Source organism: Urocitellus parryii, chromosome 9, assembly GCF_045843805.1.
Source record: "Urocitellus parryii isolate mUroPar1 chromosome 9, mUroPar1.hap1, whole genome shotgun sequence".
NCBI lineage: Eukaryota > Metazoa > Chordata > Mammalia > Rodentia > Sciuridae > Urocitellus > Urocitellus parryii.
In genome coordinates, this window is record NC_135539.1 from 88,664,905 (window position 1) to 88,681,710 (window position 16,806).

At 33.4% G+C, this 16,806-nt stretch overlaps 1 protein-coding gene and 1 non-coding gene across 3 annotated transcripts in view; both read left to right on the plus strand.

Annotated features, from left to right (window-relative positions):
- Exo1 (exonuclease 1) overlaps positions 1 to 14,051 on the plus strand; it is a 28,787-nt gene extending 14,736 nt beyond the window's left edge. Inside the window, exons 8-14 of one of the 2 annotated variants that reach the window (XM_026390767.1) lie at positions 413 to 638; positions 3,657 to 3,903; positions 6,494 to 6,688; positions 6,776 to 7,175; positions 9,919 to 10,020; positions 11,123 to 11,316; positions 13,916 to 14,051. In XM_026390767.1, coding sequence (XP_026246552.1) covers positions 413 to 638; positions 3,657 to 3,903; positions 6,494 to 6,688; positions 6,776 to 7,175; positions 9,919 to 10,020; positions 11,123 to 11,316; positions 13,916 to 14,051 — 1,500 coding nt within the window. The remainder of the gene's footprint in view (positions 1 to 412; positions 639 to 3,656; positions 3,904 to 6,493; positions 6,689 to 6,775; positions 7,176 to 9,918; positions 10,021 to 11,122; positions 11,317 to 13,915) is intronic. The other variant, XM_026390768.1, reaches the window with a different exon arrangement.
- On the plus strand, positions 4,983 to 5,112 carry LOC113184168 (small nucleolar RNA SNORA36 family). The gene has a single exon (XR_003300956.1). It is a non-coding gene; the product is annotated as a small nucleolar RNA SNORA36 family (small nucleolar RNA).
- Positions 14,052 to 16,806: the final 2,755 nt, after the last annotated feature.

The following is a 16,806-nucleotide window of genomic DNA, read 5'->3' on the forward strand; positions in this document are numbered from 1 at the left end:
TTTTAAAGGTTACATGTATGATTATTTGTAGACATATTGCCAGTTAATTATTTAACTAATTAATATTGTGTATTGAAATAGTATTCCAATTTAAAGGTGACTTTTTTCCTAACCACACTTTGTCAATTGCAATCTCATTTCTTACACTATTCATCTTAGGAAATTTTGTTTTTTATTTCTTACAAATGAGTCAATAGAATGGCTTAAGTCTCATTAGAAGAAACACAGACCTGGGAACACAAGACACATTTATAGAAAATATAGGGCTAGCTAAAAGTATAAAATGTTGTTAAGGGACAGATACTTCAAAGCTGATCTTTTTAAGGATAATTTATTTAATTCTAATCTATATCGTTAAAGAGGGAAAAGAATTGATTATCTTTCTTCTTCAAGTAACCTTTTTCTTTTGTAGTCTGACCTATCAAGAAGTCATAGTTGGAACAACAAAACTTGTCAAAAGTCTTCTACTGTTAACAGCATCTGGCATAGGAATTATTGCCCTAGACTTGAGTTGGATAATGTTTCAGGTGCTACACAATTGAAGGAAAATCCAAGAACTGTGGGCATTAAACAAGTGATTAGTACTAAAGGATTAAATCTTTCAAGGAAATCATCCATGGTGAAAAGACCAAGAAATGGTATGTATTTAGTTTTTCATAGAATACTAGTGAGTATTGGTCATATTTAAGAAATTTTTGTCAAACCTAAGATTGCTAAAATCTTATTTTTTTTCTAGAAGTTTTATAGTTTTGGCTCTTATATTTAAGCCTGTGATCCATTTTGATCTAATTTTTTTTTTAATATATTATGTAAGGTATTCCTTACCTTGCATGTGGTAGTCAAGTTCCAGTATCATTTGTTAAAAAGTTATCGTTTCTTCAATTAATTGCCTTGCCACAGTTACTCCAAATCAGTTGATCCTATAAGAGTGTGTCTTTTTGAACTCTATTATTATGTGCTATTAATCTCAACTTAGGATCAAATATATTATTTACCACTATAGTTGTAGTACATTTTGAAATCGGGTAGTATAAGTCTTCTAAGTTTGTCCTTCTGTTGAAAAGTTGCTCGTGTTATTGTTATTTTGTGTTCTTCATATTTCCATGTTTATTTTAGAGCTAGTTTGTTAAATTTTTTAAGAAACAAAAAAAAGCTGTGGGAATTTAATTGGATTGATCTATCTGTACGGAGAGAGTTAGTGTCTTAACAATATTGAGTTTTCTAATCCATTTAAGCCTTTAATACTCACTAATTTATAATATAGACATCTTACACATCTATTGTCAAATTTATCCTTATATTTCAGATTATAAGGATAATCTTTAATTATCCTTAATTAAATGATTAATAATAATAATGCTTTAATTGTATTTTTATTTCAATTTCCAGTTAATTGCTAGTATATAGAAATATAGTTGATTTTTATGTTAATCTGCTGTTTTCCAACTTTGCTAAAATTGCCTATTAGTTCTAGTATTTCTTATAGACTCTAGGATTTCTACATAGATGGTCATGTCACTTATGAATAAAGACAGTCTTACTTTTCCTTTTGCAGTTTAGGTGCCTTTTTAAAATTTTTTTTTTTTACTTTTTATTTTTTGTAGTTGTACACAGTGACTTTTATTTATTTTTATGTGGTGCTGAGGATCAAACCCAGGACCTTGCACATTCGAGGCGAGCACTCTACTGCTGAGCCACAACCCCAGCCCCAATATTTTCTGGAATATTAGAACCTCCAGTAAGATGTTGAACAGAAGTAGTAAGAGGGAGCCAGGCATGGTAGGGCATGCCTAACTCCAGCTACTCTGGAGGCTGAGGCAAAAGGATCTTGAGTTCAAGGCAATTTAGCAAGATCCTGTTTCAAATAAGAAGGACTGGGGATGTATCTCAGTGGTAGAGGTTTGCCTAGCATATACCAGGCCCCAGGGTTCAATCCCCAGTATCAGGATGGCAGGAGGGAAGCACTAAAAGTAGAGTACTAGGTATTGAGAAACACGGACGTTTTTTTCACCACAAAAGTGGGAAAAATAATTATAATCTCTTTTTTCTCTCTTACTTCCTTCTCTCAGCTACATTGATGAATGGAAGACTAACAACAAAAACAAAACAATGACCTTTGCAAAATTTTAGGACATACTTATTTTTAAGCTCAGTATAGATTATATGCATTTGGCCAAAACATTTTGATTTCTTATGAAGCTAAGTCTTTTTCATGATATTTCTGAACCTTTTTTTATTCATATGAAATGGGAATTATGATATATGTTATATAGCATAAAAATACGTGTGAAACAGCAAATAAACCATACTTTTTTCCCCCTTTTTTTTCCACTTCAATACAGATAGGCTATTTATTTTCTGTAAATGGCTCATTATCAGTGAATTCTTTATGTTGCACTAAGTCTGCTTCTTTATAACTACCATTTATCGATGGATTTTGTCTCCTAGGTGTGCACAGGCACACATACCCACAAATACTGGAATAAGTTTAATCCCTATTTTTATGACAGTCCTACAGATACTATTGATAACAGTTATGACTTTTATAAATTTCCTAAGCTAAAAGTTCTTTATCAAGATTGTGTTTTAGATGAAATATAGTTTTTTAATAATTGTATAACTGCTACAGTGAGTACAATTCTTGAGATTTGGTCTACTTATAGTTGTAGCATTCCTTCAGTCTTTCATCCAGGGACTGTGCTTTCATATGCAAACTGAGATTGCATTAGTTTTTATTAGCATTCTTGACATTTTCCTGGCATTTACCAAGTTTATAATTGAGTTCCTTGAGTTGCTATTGAACCAAGTACAGTTATATTTTAAACTCAAGTGTGGGTTACATTACCCTTGTTGTGGTAATTTCAATTCATGTTAGTTTTTAATGTCTACTAGAATTGGAAAAAGTACAGGAATCTAGAGTGTATGAGACCAGCTTCTTTTCAGACTAAGCATTGACAGTAGTCTCTTTGGCTGTAGAACTTGCTGCAGATCCACATAACTAATACATAACAGGTACTGCTCTACATTGTCCCCTAAGATAGTATGAGAGATACTGAGGTATCTTGCTGAATTCAAGATATGCACACCTTTCTGGAATTCCCCTAAACAACTAGACTACCAGACTCATCATAACAAGAAAATGAGTTTAGTCAACAGACTAAACTGCTGTTTCTTCTTGAAGAAGCCTTGCTAGGTATCCTAGAATACTTGATTTTTCTTTTTCTGAAGGACTCATAATCCCCCACATAATGAGCAAACTTAGCCAGGGATCAAGATAAAGTTTACTGATCTATAACTTTTGAAATTTCAGTAGTACCTTAGTGCTATTTCTATATCCTAATTCTCAGGCTTTAATCTATTAAGCTTATTCAGACTTATTAAATGTATTAGAATCATTCAGTCTTGCAACTTATTACAGTACCACAGAATGCACTTGATAGACAGGAGTCTTCTTGGGCCTCTTATCTAGGTAATAACAATCAGATGTTTAAAGCAAAAATCACTTTTGACAATGTGTGAGCCACATATACTTTAAAAAACTATAAAACATGAATGGTATGGATAAAAAGTAAGACTTCACTGTTAGGACAGTGGATACAGACCATGAAGTCAAAGCCAAATCTCTAGGACTTACAGATTCTTTTGTTTTTATTTAGAAGAGCTGTCAGAAGATGATCTATTGAATCAGTATTCCCTCTCATTTACAAAGAAGATCAAGAAAAATAGCTGTGAAAATAATGAATCATTGAAATCTTCTGAAATGTTTGTGCCTGCCCTGAAAGATGGAACTATTCAAACAAAAACCTTAAGCACACCACCTCAGACAAGAAATAAATTTGCAACATTTTTACAGAGAAAAAACAAAGAAAGTGGGGCAGTTGTGGTTCCAGGGACCAGAAGCAGGTAAAGATACATTTTCAGAATGTTTTTTATCTGATATATTATGTAATGGGTTCATATTTATTTTGTCTTGAGTTAAAATTGGCTTTAGAGCCAGGGAGGCGTAGGACCTGCCTTAGTATGTCTACCATTTTTATCATGAACAGACATCTCCCAACACATGAGGCTTCACCTTAGGATTTTGGGACTTTGATAGTGTGAAAGTGATATGTATTCAGTATAAATGGTACTTTGATTTTTTTCGGAGGGCTTTATGCAATTTTGTGAGTCTTTTTGGAAGTATATTAAGATATAGATAACTGTATAGTTGAATATTAACTGTGAATCCAATACCATGCTGTGTGTTGTGATTCCAAAAATGAGATAGACATACTTTTTGTTTTTGAGACATTTGTGGTCCAGGTGGAAAAATAAGTACATAAACAAATTTTTTCATTTATTGTGGCAGTGTGGTCATTAAAACACATATAAAGTGTTCTGAGAGCATCAAAGGGGCAGTGTTTAGAAAGCATCAATGTTGGATGTTCCTGGTAGGGTGAAGCTGACAAAGACTGCAGCCAAACACCTTCCCAGTAGAGCCAAACAGCTTGAGCAGAGGTTTCGGGATGGGAAGCAGCATGGGGCATGACACAACTAACTTACTGTGGATAGTTGCTGTTATTACTACCAGAAAGAAAGCTTGGAAGAGGGAGGTGAAGAGGCAGCAGTAGTAGGTGGGTGCCAGCTCATGAAAGGCTTGTATGTCAAGCTAAAACCTTTAGTCTTCTTTAGAGGTGATGGGAAACATTTAGAGGGTTTCTTATCAGGAGAGGGTTGTGATTTGATTCTCATTTTAGATAGACTACTGTGAACACCCAGAGAAAACAAGTTTGAGAGGACCAAATGTGGAACACAAAGATCAGCTGGGCTGTTCCCATAGTCCCTGTAAAGGATGATGAGATTTTGAAAAGTATTACAATTTGGGGGTTAGGAATTTAAACCCCTGCATCAGACCTCTTAGATTTGAGTCTTGTCATGTTCATGAGATGTTTGATTTGGGCAAGTTTACTTCTGGGTGTTTTACTTTTGTAAGAAATAGAGCTTTCCAAAGTGTTGAGTTCAGTTCAGGCAACTTCCTGTTCTGTTAATTAAACTTTGGTACATTGAAATAGGCCAGGAGAGACTATTGGATAGAAAGTGTTATTCTATTCATTTACCTCCCAGCCTACAAAAATAAAAATTTTAAAAAATTTTTAACACAGTTGTAACAACCCCAGTGTTGTTGAGACAATTAACTAATTAATTAATGAGTTATTTTAAGTAAATTGCCTAAGACAGGACCTGTGGCTTTAGATGGTTGTACTGTATTAGTCCATATTCTGTTGCTGTAACTGAATACCATAGACTGGGAAATTTATTAAAAAAAAAAATAAAAGTTTATTTAGCTCATTATCTTATATTTAGTTCATTATCTTAGATTTCAACCAATGCTTACTAAAGGAGGTAGATTCTCTTTTTTAAAAGGTTCTTTCTCCTCCTCTTTCCCTCTCTTTCCTTCTTCCTCTCCCTCTTTTTTTCTCTTTCTCTTTCCTTCCTCCCTTCTTCTTCTTTCCCTCCTTTCTTTATTTCTCTCTTTCATTCTCTCTCTTCTTTCTTTCTCACCCCACCACCTTTTTCATTCTGCAGTATTGGGGATTGAACCCAGGATCTCACATGCACTGAGTTGCATTCCAAACCACTTTTTATTTTATTTTTAAACAGTCTTTTTTTTGTGTGTGTGTGTGTGTGTGGTCTTTGTTAAGCATTCTACCGCTAAACTATGTCTCTAGCCCTTATTGGAGTTTTTTGAAGCATTTTTTAAAGCTGCTTCACTGAACAACTAATATTGCTTTAGTAATAACAGATTTAGTGATTAATTTGAAAGTTTTTATATTTAAAATAGCAGAAGTTGATAGGGTATAAAACAAGCTGGTAGATTAGAATACTACTTCAAGTTCCCAGGTGATTTGATGCTAGGAGTAAAAGATAGGTAGATGGCTAATTTATTTTCTTTCCTATAAAATATGAGGTAAGAGTTGAAAATTGTCCTTTGTGTTATTCATGTGTATGACTGCCAACCGTGTGTTAGCTATTCTCTTAGGTACAATGAAGATGCAAACACATGGACAATACCTACTCTCAAACAGCTCACTTTCTCTTTGGGAGTTAAAAGAGTTAAAGCAGGGCTGAGGAGTCAGCTCAGTGGTGTCACCTTGCCTAGCCTAGGCTAGGCCCTCAGTTCCTTTCCCAGCAGTGCAATAAATAGATAGGTTAGGGGAGAGAACACTTATGTAATGATTAGGTCTAGATTAAATATTAGGTCTAGAAATTTCAAATACATATATAGAGAGAATTGTTTTTAGGAAGGCCTGTTTAAAAATTCATTGTATAAATAAATTCTAAATGTGAATGTTGGCATAATAAAAATTAAGCTTTGATTGAAATTCCAGCTCTATATTGCCTTTACTTATAAAATTTTGAATCTTGTTATCTTTGTGAGAAAACTCTAAAATACTTAATAATCTATTCTTCCTGGTTTTTTTTTTTTTTTTTTTTTTTTTTTTTTTTTTGTTAGGTTTTTTTGCAGTCCTCTGGATTCTGTGGATTGCATATCAAAGAAAGAGAACAGCCAGCCTCTAGATGAAGCTTCTGTCACAGATAAAGTGACCAATCTCAGTGAGTCAGATTGTCGAGACCTAGAAGGCAGGAAGCTGGTCGATACAAACATAGCACATAATTCAAATGATCAGGTTCCAAAGGATGTGACTGTGTTTGCTGATGAAGAGTCTCAGTCTCTTGGAACCAGCAAATTCACAAAGACTGTTTCACCACCAGCAAACATAGCACATAATTCAAGTGATCAGGTTCCAAAGGTTGTGACTGTATTTGCTGATGAAGAGTCTCAGTCTCTTGGAACCAGCAAATTCACAAAGACTGTTTCACCACCAACTCTGGGAACTCTAAGAAGTTGTTTTAGTTGGTCTGGAAGTCTCGGGGGTTTTTCCAGAACTCCAAGCCCCACCCCAGGCACAGCGTTGCAGCAGTTGTGTAGAATGAGTGATTCCTTCGCTGCTATGCCTGAGAACAATACAGTGTCCCAGACATCTCAGTCAAAGAGTGATGAGTCTGGTGGTGAGTCTCCACCCTTACATGACATGGAGCGGTCTTCACAGTCTCAGGAAAGTGAAGAGTTATCATCACACAGTATAAATACTTCAAAACTTTCTCAGCCTTCCAGTAAAGATTCTGATTCAGAGGTAAGTCATATCATGAGACCCCTGTTTATAAATATATGTGTAAGAAAGAAAAAGGTGTTAATCATACAATTGAGGAAAATGTGCCTACATTATTTAATTATTGGTTATGTTAATTTTTCATTCTGTCTACAAAGTTAACATTTCATTGATTTGAAGAACTTCTCTCTGTATCTTTCTTTTTTCCAACTCCTGTACATTTAAACCAACTCTATACTTCTACACACTGTGTGTTCAAGTTTTGGCATGGTTAATACCTAGGCAGAGGCCCCAGGCACAGTGGCTCACACCTGTAATTCCAGCCCCTCAGGAGTCTGAGACAGGAGGATCATGAGTTCAAAGCCAGCCTCAGCAACTCAGTGAGACTGTGTCTCTAAAATACAAAATAGGGCTGGGGATGTGGCTCAGTGGTTGAGTGCCCCCGAGTTCAATCCCCAAAAAACAAACAAACAAAAACCACCTAAGCAGAATAATCTGTAGAATAAAAATTTATTATAAATTTGATACTTAAATTAATATAAGCTTAAATTCAAATAACATTTGAGACCTTATAAAGAAATGACCCTATTAATGTGAAGTTGTCTATGTTAAGTTTTAGTACTTCAGAAAATATATACTTTCATTTATTTTTATTTCCTAAACTTTATAATAAAATAAAATAGTAATATCAGTGATTTTATTAAGCATCCTAACCACCTTTTTCTTCTGTATAAAATATCTTTTATTCTGATTTTGATTTTTTTATTTCTGACTTTGATTTGATTAAAATCAAAACTCCTAATAAGTACTGCTCATAAAATCCAAGTGACATAGTTTAAAATGACCTGGTGGCATTATCTCAAATTTACCAACATAACATTCTGTTTTATTTTTACCCAAATAATTACCACATTGTAAGAACAATTACAAACACAGTAATATTTGACAATTAGATGTCTGATAATCCTGAGTGTCAAATGACATCTAATAAATCAGTACAGCTTATGTTCTTTAAAAAGAAAATATTTAAGTTCTCAAAGGAAACTTGAGTTTGGGTTCTAGTTGAAGGAAAATACCAAGTTAAAATGTGGAAATAAATTGTTTTCATTTGAAGAAAGCTGAAATCAAAAATTTATATAATTGAATCATCAGTCATTCATCTGTAGCATTTTTTAAGCCAAACCCTTGACTGTCTATGAGACTTCAATATTCTTTTCTCTTACTTTTTTCATATTGAGTACTGTCCTTACTAGTCTAGAAGACTGTTTCTTTTAATGTGTATCTCCATTTTAATGCCATCTTTCTCATCTTTCACGCATACTACTTTTCCTCTTGGTGTGTTTTGAGTACCACCACAGTTGCTATCACTTGAATGTTTTTTAATAAAATGTTACTGTCAGGGAGGATACTTGCCAGTCTGCTGAGCACCTTTGGGGCATTTTATTTCTTTTTTGGTGTGCATCTTTGTTTCACTTTGTAAAGTTTTACCCGTGTCTTACTGAGTAGCCATCTTTATCAGCTCACAGACAGAGAACTCTGCACACTTGTCTGAGCTAACCATTTTTTATATTGACCTGTTATAGAAATATGAACCTTTATCCTCCAAAAGTAAACAAACCAAGAATAATTCATTGAGTTGTCTCTTCTGCTGCCAGATATAATAAATTCCTCTTAGGATAGATTGTTAATTATAGCATATGTGTATAACCTCAGCTATTTGGGAGACTGAGGAAAGAGGATCACAAGTTCAAGGCTATCATGGGCAACATAGTGACAGCCTGTCTCAGGAAAAACAAAAAATATGTGTCAGTTTGATCATATGACTATGAGAAATGGGAGTCTTCGGGCTGATATTTCAATGTAATCTTAGGATCTTTCTCATGATCTTTATTGTAAGAAATGGTTTAGCCCAACTGGGCACAGTGGCACGTGCCTATAATCCCAGTGCTTGGGAGGCTAAGGGAGAAGGATCACAAATTTGAGGCCAGCTTCAGCAACTTAGCAAGACCTTGTCTCAATAAGTAGAAATAAAAATTTAAAAAATGGGGATGTAGTTCAGTGTAAAGTACCCTTGGGTTCAATCCCCAGTCACAAAAATAAAAAAGAAATTATTTGGCCCAGAGTCACCGCTACTGTTAGCTATGAGGAAGAAATATTAGAGTTTCTGTAAGGTACAAGTCAGTGGAGTCTTATTCACTATGATTGTGGTGGTTGTTTGAGTATAATACAGCATAGAGTTCCAATATTTTTTTTTAAATCTTGAAAAATGAAGAAATAAAGCTTTTTGAGTGTTTACTCATCCTTTTTTATTTTATAATGTTGAACATGTTACAATTTAAAGAAGAGATGTGGAGCTACATTGGTTCAGCTTTTTATAGCTAATAATTTATGAAAACCATTAGTCTAGCATGGGTAAAGCTATAGTATTATAGTAAAAGATTCTAGTTTTATCTGAGTCAGAATTTTGACAAGCTACTCAAATGTTTCAGAAAAGGAAAAGCCTTCAAAATTTTAAATATATGTTTTATACAATTTACTTCTCTAGGTGAAACATTGCCTAGTTTCTTCAATGAAACTGGCAACTATCATCCTTTCCATATTAAATTTATTTTATTTTATTAATTCCATGCCATGTTTTTAGTCTTTTTCTGTGAAATTATTACTGATTTTCTCATCTTATTTTTCTTCCTGTTGAGTATTGGTTAGTTGTCATGAAAATACCACTAGTAAAAATCTAATTTATTTTCTTTCTGATCTGGGGATATAGGAATTTGATTGTAATATGGAGTCACTTGATAATCAAGGTAATCAGAACTATAAGCAGTGTTTATCTCGTTTCTCAAAGAAAGACACACTTCTAAGGAACAAGGTAAAATTTTATTTATTTTTAATTTCAGAAACTATACATGCTTATAACAAGAAAATGAAAAATATAAGCAAAACTTATAAATTAAAATACTTAAATTGTGATTTATTTTAAAAAGTCGACTTTCTTACTTTCTTACTTCCTAGAATAGTATCTGTGCTTAAAGATAGGTATTTAAGGTGTTAAGTTGAAACTTCTTTTACAGGTAGTAGAGATCTTTTTCCAAGTACTATTATAGTAGTCATTTACCCTTAAAATTTTTTTGCTATAGTTAAACAATATTACAACCAAGATCTTCTCGGTAAATAGTTGAGTACATACCCTGATTATCTGTAGGGATAAATTCCATGGAGTGGTATTATTGGTCCCAATGCATGCATGTTTTAATGCTTTGACATGTATTATAAAATGCTTCTAAAATCTGTGGACCCAGGATAAGCCAGGTTTTTTTTTTTTTTTTTTTTTTTTGTAACTTTTCCATTCTTTATACACTCTTTGCCAGATTATATACCTTCTATTTTATATACCTCTTAACTATACTGAGAATCAACAACAAAACATCAATGGCTCCATATTGTCCACAGAATGAAAATTAACTCTTCGATGGAAATAAAAATGTTGATAGAAATTTAAGTACATAATGCCACATTTGTGCAATGGAAGAACAGGCAACTTATTCAAAATAAAAGTCAGTTCTACATGTGAAAAAGAAAAATCTCTAACATATATCATTCATTAAGTGGAATCAAAGAAAGCAAAGTAATTATTGTGCAGTCTTCTGTCAGTTTTGTGTGCATGCTCATGTGTGCAAATAATTTAGTGGATGCACAGAAAACTGGTAACAGCAGTTGCCTCTCTAGAGGTAAAGTAGAAATGAATGAGACACATTCCTCTCTGTTCATTTATGACTCTAAAATTTTATGCTAGGTGCAGGTATTACCCATTAAAATATTATGATTATCTCTATAGTAGTCATCTGTAAATAACACATTTTTATACTTTGTTTATGCATTATTTTTTGGTACTGATGAATAAACAATACTTTTAAATTAATTAAAGGTAGTTGCCTAATAGAGTAATGATAACATGAGCATTTAATCTTTAGGTTCCTGGGCTGTATAAATCCAGTTCTGTGGACTCACTTTCCACAACAAAGATCAAACCTCTAGTACCTGCTAGAGTCAGTGGACTAAGCAAGAAGTCATCAAGCATCCAAAAGAGAAATCATCATAATGCTGAGAACAAGCCAGGATTACAGATAAAAATAAGCGAGCTCTGGAAAAATTTTGGATTTAAAAAGTGAGTTGTCTTGTTCCTTGTTCTGAAATAAGATGAGCTATTGTTGTTTTCCACAATTCCAATCCCTGTCTCCCAACTCTCTCTACTTTCATGTGAATCAATTTCTGTTTCTCACACCATCAGTTTTCAGTGTGGCTTCTGGAGTCTCTGTTTCACCTATTATTTCTTAGAATTTTAATGAGAAGAAACTTTTAAAGAGAGGGTGAGAGTGCTGTGTTATAATTCCCTAAATTATCATATCTAAAATGGGGAGAATCACAGAGTTTACTTGATGAATTTGCCAGACTTCTAATGTATGTGGTAAGCATTATTTTAAAATAAATGATCTTTAAAATTGCTACATATTCTTCCTTCTGTTAGACTTCAGAATAAAGCCACAACATAGCATTAATTTATAATTATTTTCTTATACTTTCTCAATAAAGCAAATGTGTTAATAAGCTTAATAAATATGTGTAGCGGGGGAGCAAACATGGGGATGATAGAATTAAACTTTACCTGATAGAAGTATTGTTACAGTCAGATGAACTGGTATGAGTAGAAATACTTTTCAAGTATTAGACAATTGTTTCTTATTTTGTGTATATGTATGTAAAGTCTAATATTAAACTCAGCAACAATTCTCAAACTTTATTTTCAGGAAACCTTTATACAGGAGCACTTAACTATCCTAGAAAAGAGGAAAGACATTTAACAAAATACTCAATTTTTAAATAACAATAATAAGCCATGTGAACATGCCGTATTTTTTATGAAAAAAAATGCTATATTTTTCAAAACAAACAAAAAAATTTAAAAAGAGTGGCATTGTTTTTTTAAAAAAATATGTAATTTTTTTTTTTTTTTTTTTTTTTTTAGTAGTTAGACACAATACCTGTATTTTATTTACTTATTTTTATGTGGTGCTGTTGATTGAACCCAGTGTCTCGCACATGCTAGGGGAGTGCACTACTAGTGAGCCACAACCCAGCCCAAGAGTGGCATTGTTTTACATTTGCAGATGTTTTGGTTGAAAAGTATATGAAAAAATATAACCCAACACATATTTGCATTTGGAAAGTGTTTATTTTATTTTACTTTTTAAAAGATTTTTGTTGTTGTTGTTGTTGTAGATGGACATGATAAATTTTTATTTTATTCATTCTTTTATGTGGGCTGAGGATTGAACCCAGTACCTCACACATGCTAGGTGGGCACTCCACCACTGAGCCACAACCCCAGTCCCAGGAATGTGTTTATTAGATAATTGTAAGCTTCTTTCTTTGCCATTCCATCAAATTTCAATAAACAGTAGTTTTTTTAAGGTTACTTACAACAGACTGTGGGTTCAATATCCACTGATTATTTGTGTTGTCTGGAACATTATAACCCACTTTTTTAATGCATCTTTACCCATTGATTGTTTGGGAAATACTGGTTCATTGAATTGTACTTTTCTTACAAATACTGACTAATTTCATTTTATGATATAAGGAACAAAATCACAATTAGCAGTCTTAAACATTTGGAAGCTTTCCAGCAGAGGACACAAGTTTTTCAGAATTTTAATTTTTACTTAAAAGTTTGAAATTTATCTGGGCAATAAGTATTGTTACTTATTTCCTTCATGATGATGCTCTCTTTGTTCCTTTGCCAAACACCTAAAAATTGTTGGGTGTTTTTGTTGGTTTTTGGTACCAGTGATTGGTTTACACATGCTTTCTATTTTGTCACAAAATATTAAGTATACCAAAGGATTGAGATTTTTAAAAATTAGTGATTTTTACTGCTTCATCAAGTATATTCTTGAAACTTTTTCTGGGTTTTTTTGTTTGTTTGTTTGTTTGTTTGTTTTAACTGCAAGTGCACAGTAATGGAAAATACAAGAGCACTAGCATTACTTAAGAAATTTCATATCACTACTTTGACTCATGCCAAGTTGCTGGCCACTTTACCCAATTCCGCTTTAGCATTAGTGCAAATGTCAGCACAGTGGAAAAACAGATAAGGTCTAAAAATTATTATAAAATAATTTCAATCTTACAAACTCCCGGAAAGTGTCTTGAATCTCCATGGCCCATGGAACATATTTGGAGAACTGCTGTTGGAGAGAAATGAAGGGTACAATAGTATTACATGCCTTTAGAAAATAAGACTTACTGGTGTTTAATTTTGTTAACAGGAAATAGAAATATGTAATCTTCATAAAAGATTAATTTATGAGGACATATAGCTGTCTTTCATTAAAAGCAAGAAAGGGGATAAAAAATTGGGTTTAATCATTTGTTATGCTTCACCTATACTGATTCTTAGCCAGACTTGAGAAGAGTCCTACAGAGAAATGAATTAAAATTTCTCTATTGGAATCTTTCTGCCTTAGCTACTATATATCTAGTAATGGCCTCGAACCTATATTGAAAGGCAGGAAGGGACTTTAAGAAGAAAAACTCAAAATTTATTGAAAATACTTAGAGGAGAATCTGAATGTGATCCACAATGAGTGAGAGATTATCGAGTAAAGGGTTTTATCCTTTCCATAAACCTCTATTTTTTCCAAGTATTTTATTGTCTAATAATCATTACCATAAAAATACCTAATTTATTTTATTGTATTTTGCAGAGATTCTGAAAAGCTTCCTTCTTGTAAGAAGCCCCTGTCTCCAGTCAGAGATAATATCCAACTAACTCCAGAAACAGAAGATGATATATACAACAAAGCTGAATGTTCACATGTTCAGAGAGCAATATTTCAGTAAATTCAGACTACTGGGAAAATCTGATCAATTTGAGCTCCCTATTTGAAGATGAGGGAGTTACCAGCCTGAAAGATTGGTTCTTAAATGCCCCTTTTTAAATACAATACATTTTGTATATTAACTACGTAATTGTTTCTATTGCTCAGCTTTTTATATTTTCGTAAGAAGCTAAATAGAAGAGTAATTTAGTCTTTGACAGGTTTTTTTTTTTTTTGAAGCTTTTATGTTAACTGGGAAAATCCACTGTAGTTTCTAAAAATCTACAGACTTTTGTAATGTCCAGTATAAGATAGTAAATGGAAAGCCACAATTCTATATAATCTTTTTGTTATAGAAGAAATCACTTTCTTAAGCCTTTAAATATTTCCAGTTGCCTTTCTTGTCTATCCTCAGCATTGAATTGTAAATAAAGTTACTGGGATGGGAGGGGTAGTTGGAAGGGTTAACGGTCATTACACAGATGGAAGGATGTTCTATTATCCCTGAAATTTGGTTGAGTTATGGGTTGACAGTGGAAGAAAATTATTTTCAGCCTCATGTAAAAGAAACTACTTACATTGTTAATATTCTTAAACTTAAAAATAGCTTGTTTTCTTTCACATATCTTTTTTTTAAGTGTAGACTCAAAAACACTTATTTAAAATTAGTTCCTGAAATGCTACATAAGATACAAAAGCTGCAAATCTGTGAAAGGTACATTCTGCAAAGAAATAGGCAGATGCCTAGAAAAAGAATCACCTACACAAGTGAAGATCTGCAATGACAGGAAGTAGAGACATCACTAAAGTGTTTTTGATATAGAGCATAAAAGAGAGGGATCCAGAGTATTTTAATTTTTAAATAAAAAATAATATTAAAGAGACCCAGTCTGGAAAAGACCTAATCCAAAGAGCAAAATATTTTAATTCCCTGTGAATGTTTCCTGTTGTAGAACAAATTAAAATGTGAATCACATTTTCTACAAACATCTCATTCATAATGATAACTTAAATGGTAGAAAATGAATAATATACTATAAATCCACAAGGGTTAACAGAATGGAAGAAGAGACATCAGGTATGGAAACTGGATTGGGGGGTAGGGGTAAATGATTTACAAAGAAATGATTGTTTTTTTTTTTTTTTTTTCTGGTTCCAAAGGCCAACAAGAGGTAAAATTCTAGGTGGGCTCCGTAAGGAGTGACATGCGGTTCCTATGAAGCCAAAGGTTCAAAGTAAGACTGAAAACAGGATGGGTTTTGAAAACCTTTAAAAACAGCATGGAAAATCAGTATATACACCTGTAATGCACCAATTTTTTTAATGTGGGGGAAAAAATAGCATGGGAAAAGGGAAGATGGCAGCAGTCCCATAGTTTTCAATGTCCAAACTCTCATTTAACAGTGATTGGAAAGCAAATCAAAAGCTCATAAACATTTACAATAAATTTGGGTGACATGGCATACTACGTCCCAAAGTATAAGTGTGTGAAGATAAGCCACCAAAAGCTACAGTAGCACTAGATGGTATTGGCATTTATTCAGGTGAAATAGGTGTGGGGAGAAGATACATAATGAACTGAAAATTCTGAATGACCATCCAAGTGCACAGCAGGCCAAAGTGAGGACAGCATTTGAAATGGGAAGGGGCCCTGTCTAAATCAATGGTGAATTAATGCAAGATACCTGCAGTCAAGACTGAAGCCAACCAGTCCCTGTGAGCCATGACAGATGGAGACTCCTCCACCAGGTTTGTCATGACTCTTCCAGGCTAGGGTACCTCGGAAGTCAAACTGAGCAAAATATGGAAAAGTTAAGTATACAAGGAGAATAGCAGCCAACCAGAAAATCAAAACAGGATACCCTAGTTTTGAACGCTTAAAGGTAGAAAAGTTCCCTTCCAGACCACTTGGATAAAGCAAATATTGCAACAAAACAAGTCATAAAATTGTTGGCTTCCCAGTGTATATAAAATTTATGTTTATGCTACTATAATCTTGCAAGAGCATATCTAAAAAATGAATATATGAACTAAAAATATTGCTAAAAGAATCTAATATTTATCTGAGTCTTCAGCAAGTTATAATTTTTGCCACGTAAGGGCTTGCCTCATGTTGATGGCTACAGACTGATTAGGGTGTTGGTTGCTGAAGGTTGGGGTGGCTGTGGAAATTTCTTAAAATACCCGTGATTTGGTGCCTTGAGTGACTCTTCCTTTCATGAAAGATTTCTCTGTAGCATGCAGTGCTATTTAATGGCACTTTATCTACACAGTAGAACTTCTTTCAAAATTGTAATTAAGTCTCTCAAATCCTGCCTCTGCTTTATCAATTAAGTTTTTGTAATATTTTAAATTCTTTGTTGTCATTTTAACAATGTGCACAGCATCTTCACCAGGGATAGATTCCATCCCAAAAAACTTATTCACCCTTATTCATAGGAAGCAGTTCCTCATTCATTCAAGTTTTATCCTGAGATTGCAGCAATTCAGTAACATCTGAAAACTCCACTTCCAATTCTAGTTCTCTTGCTATGTCCATCACATCTGTAGTTACTTCCTCTACTAAAGTCCTGAACCACTCAAGGACACCTATGAGGGTTGGAATCAACTTCCTCCAAACTGCCATTAATGTAAATGTTTTGGCCTCCTTTTGTGAATCAAGAATGTTTTTAGTGGCATCTAGTATGGTGACTCCTTTCCAGAGGATTTTCTATTTACTTCGCCTGAATTCATCAGAAGAATTATTTCCTATAGCAGTTATTTTATATATATATATT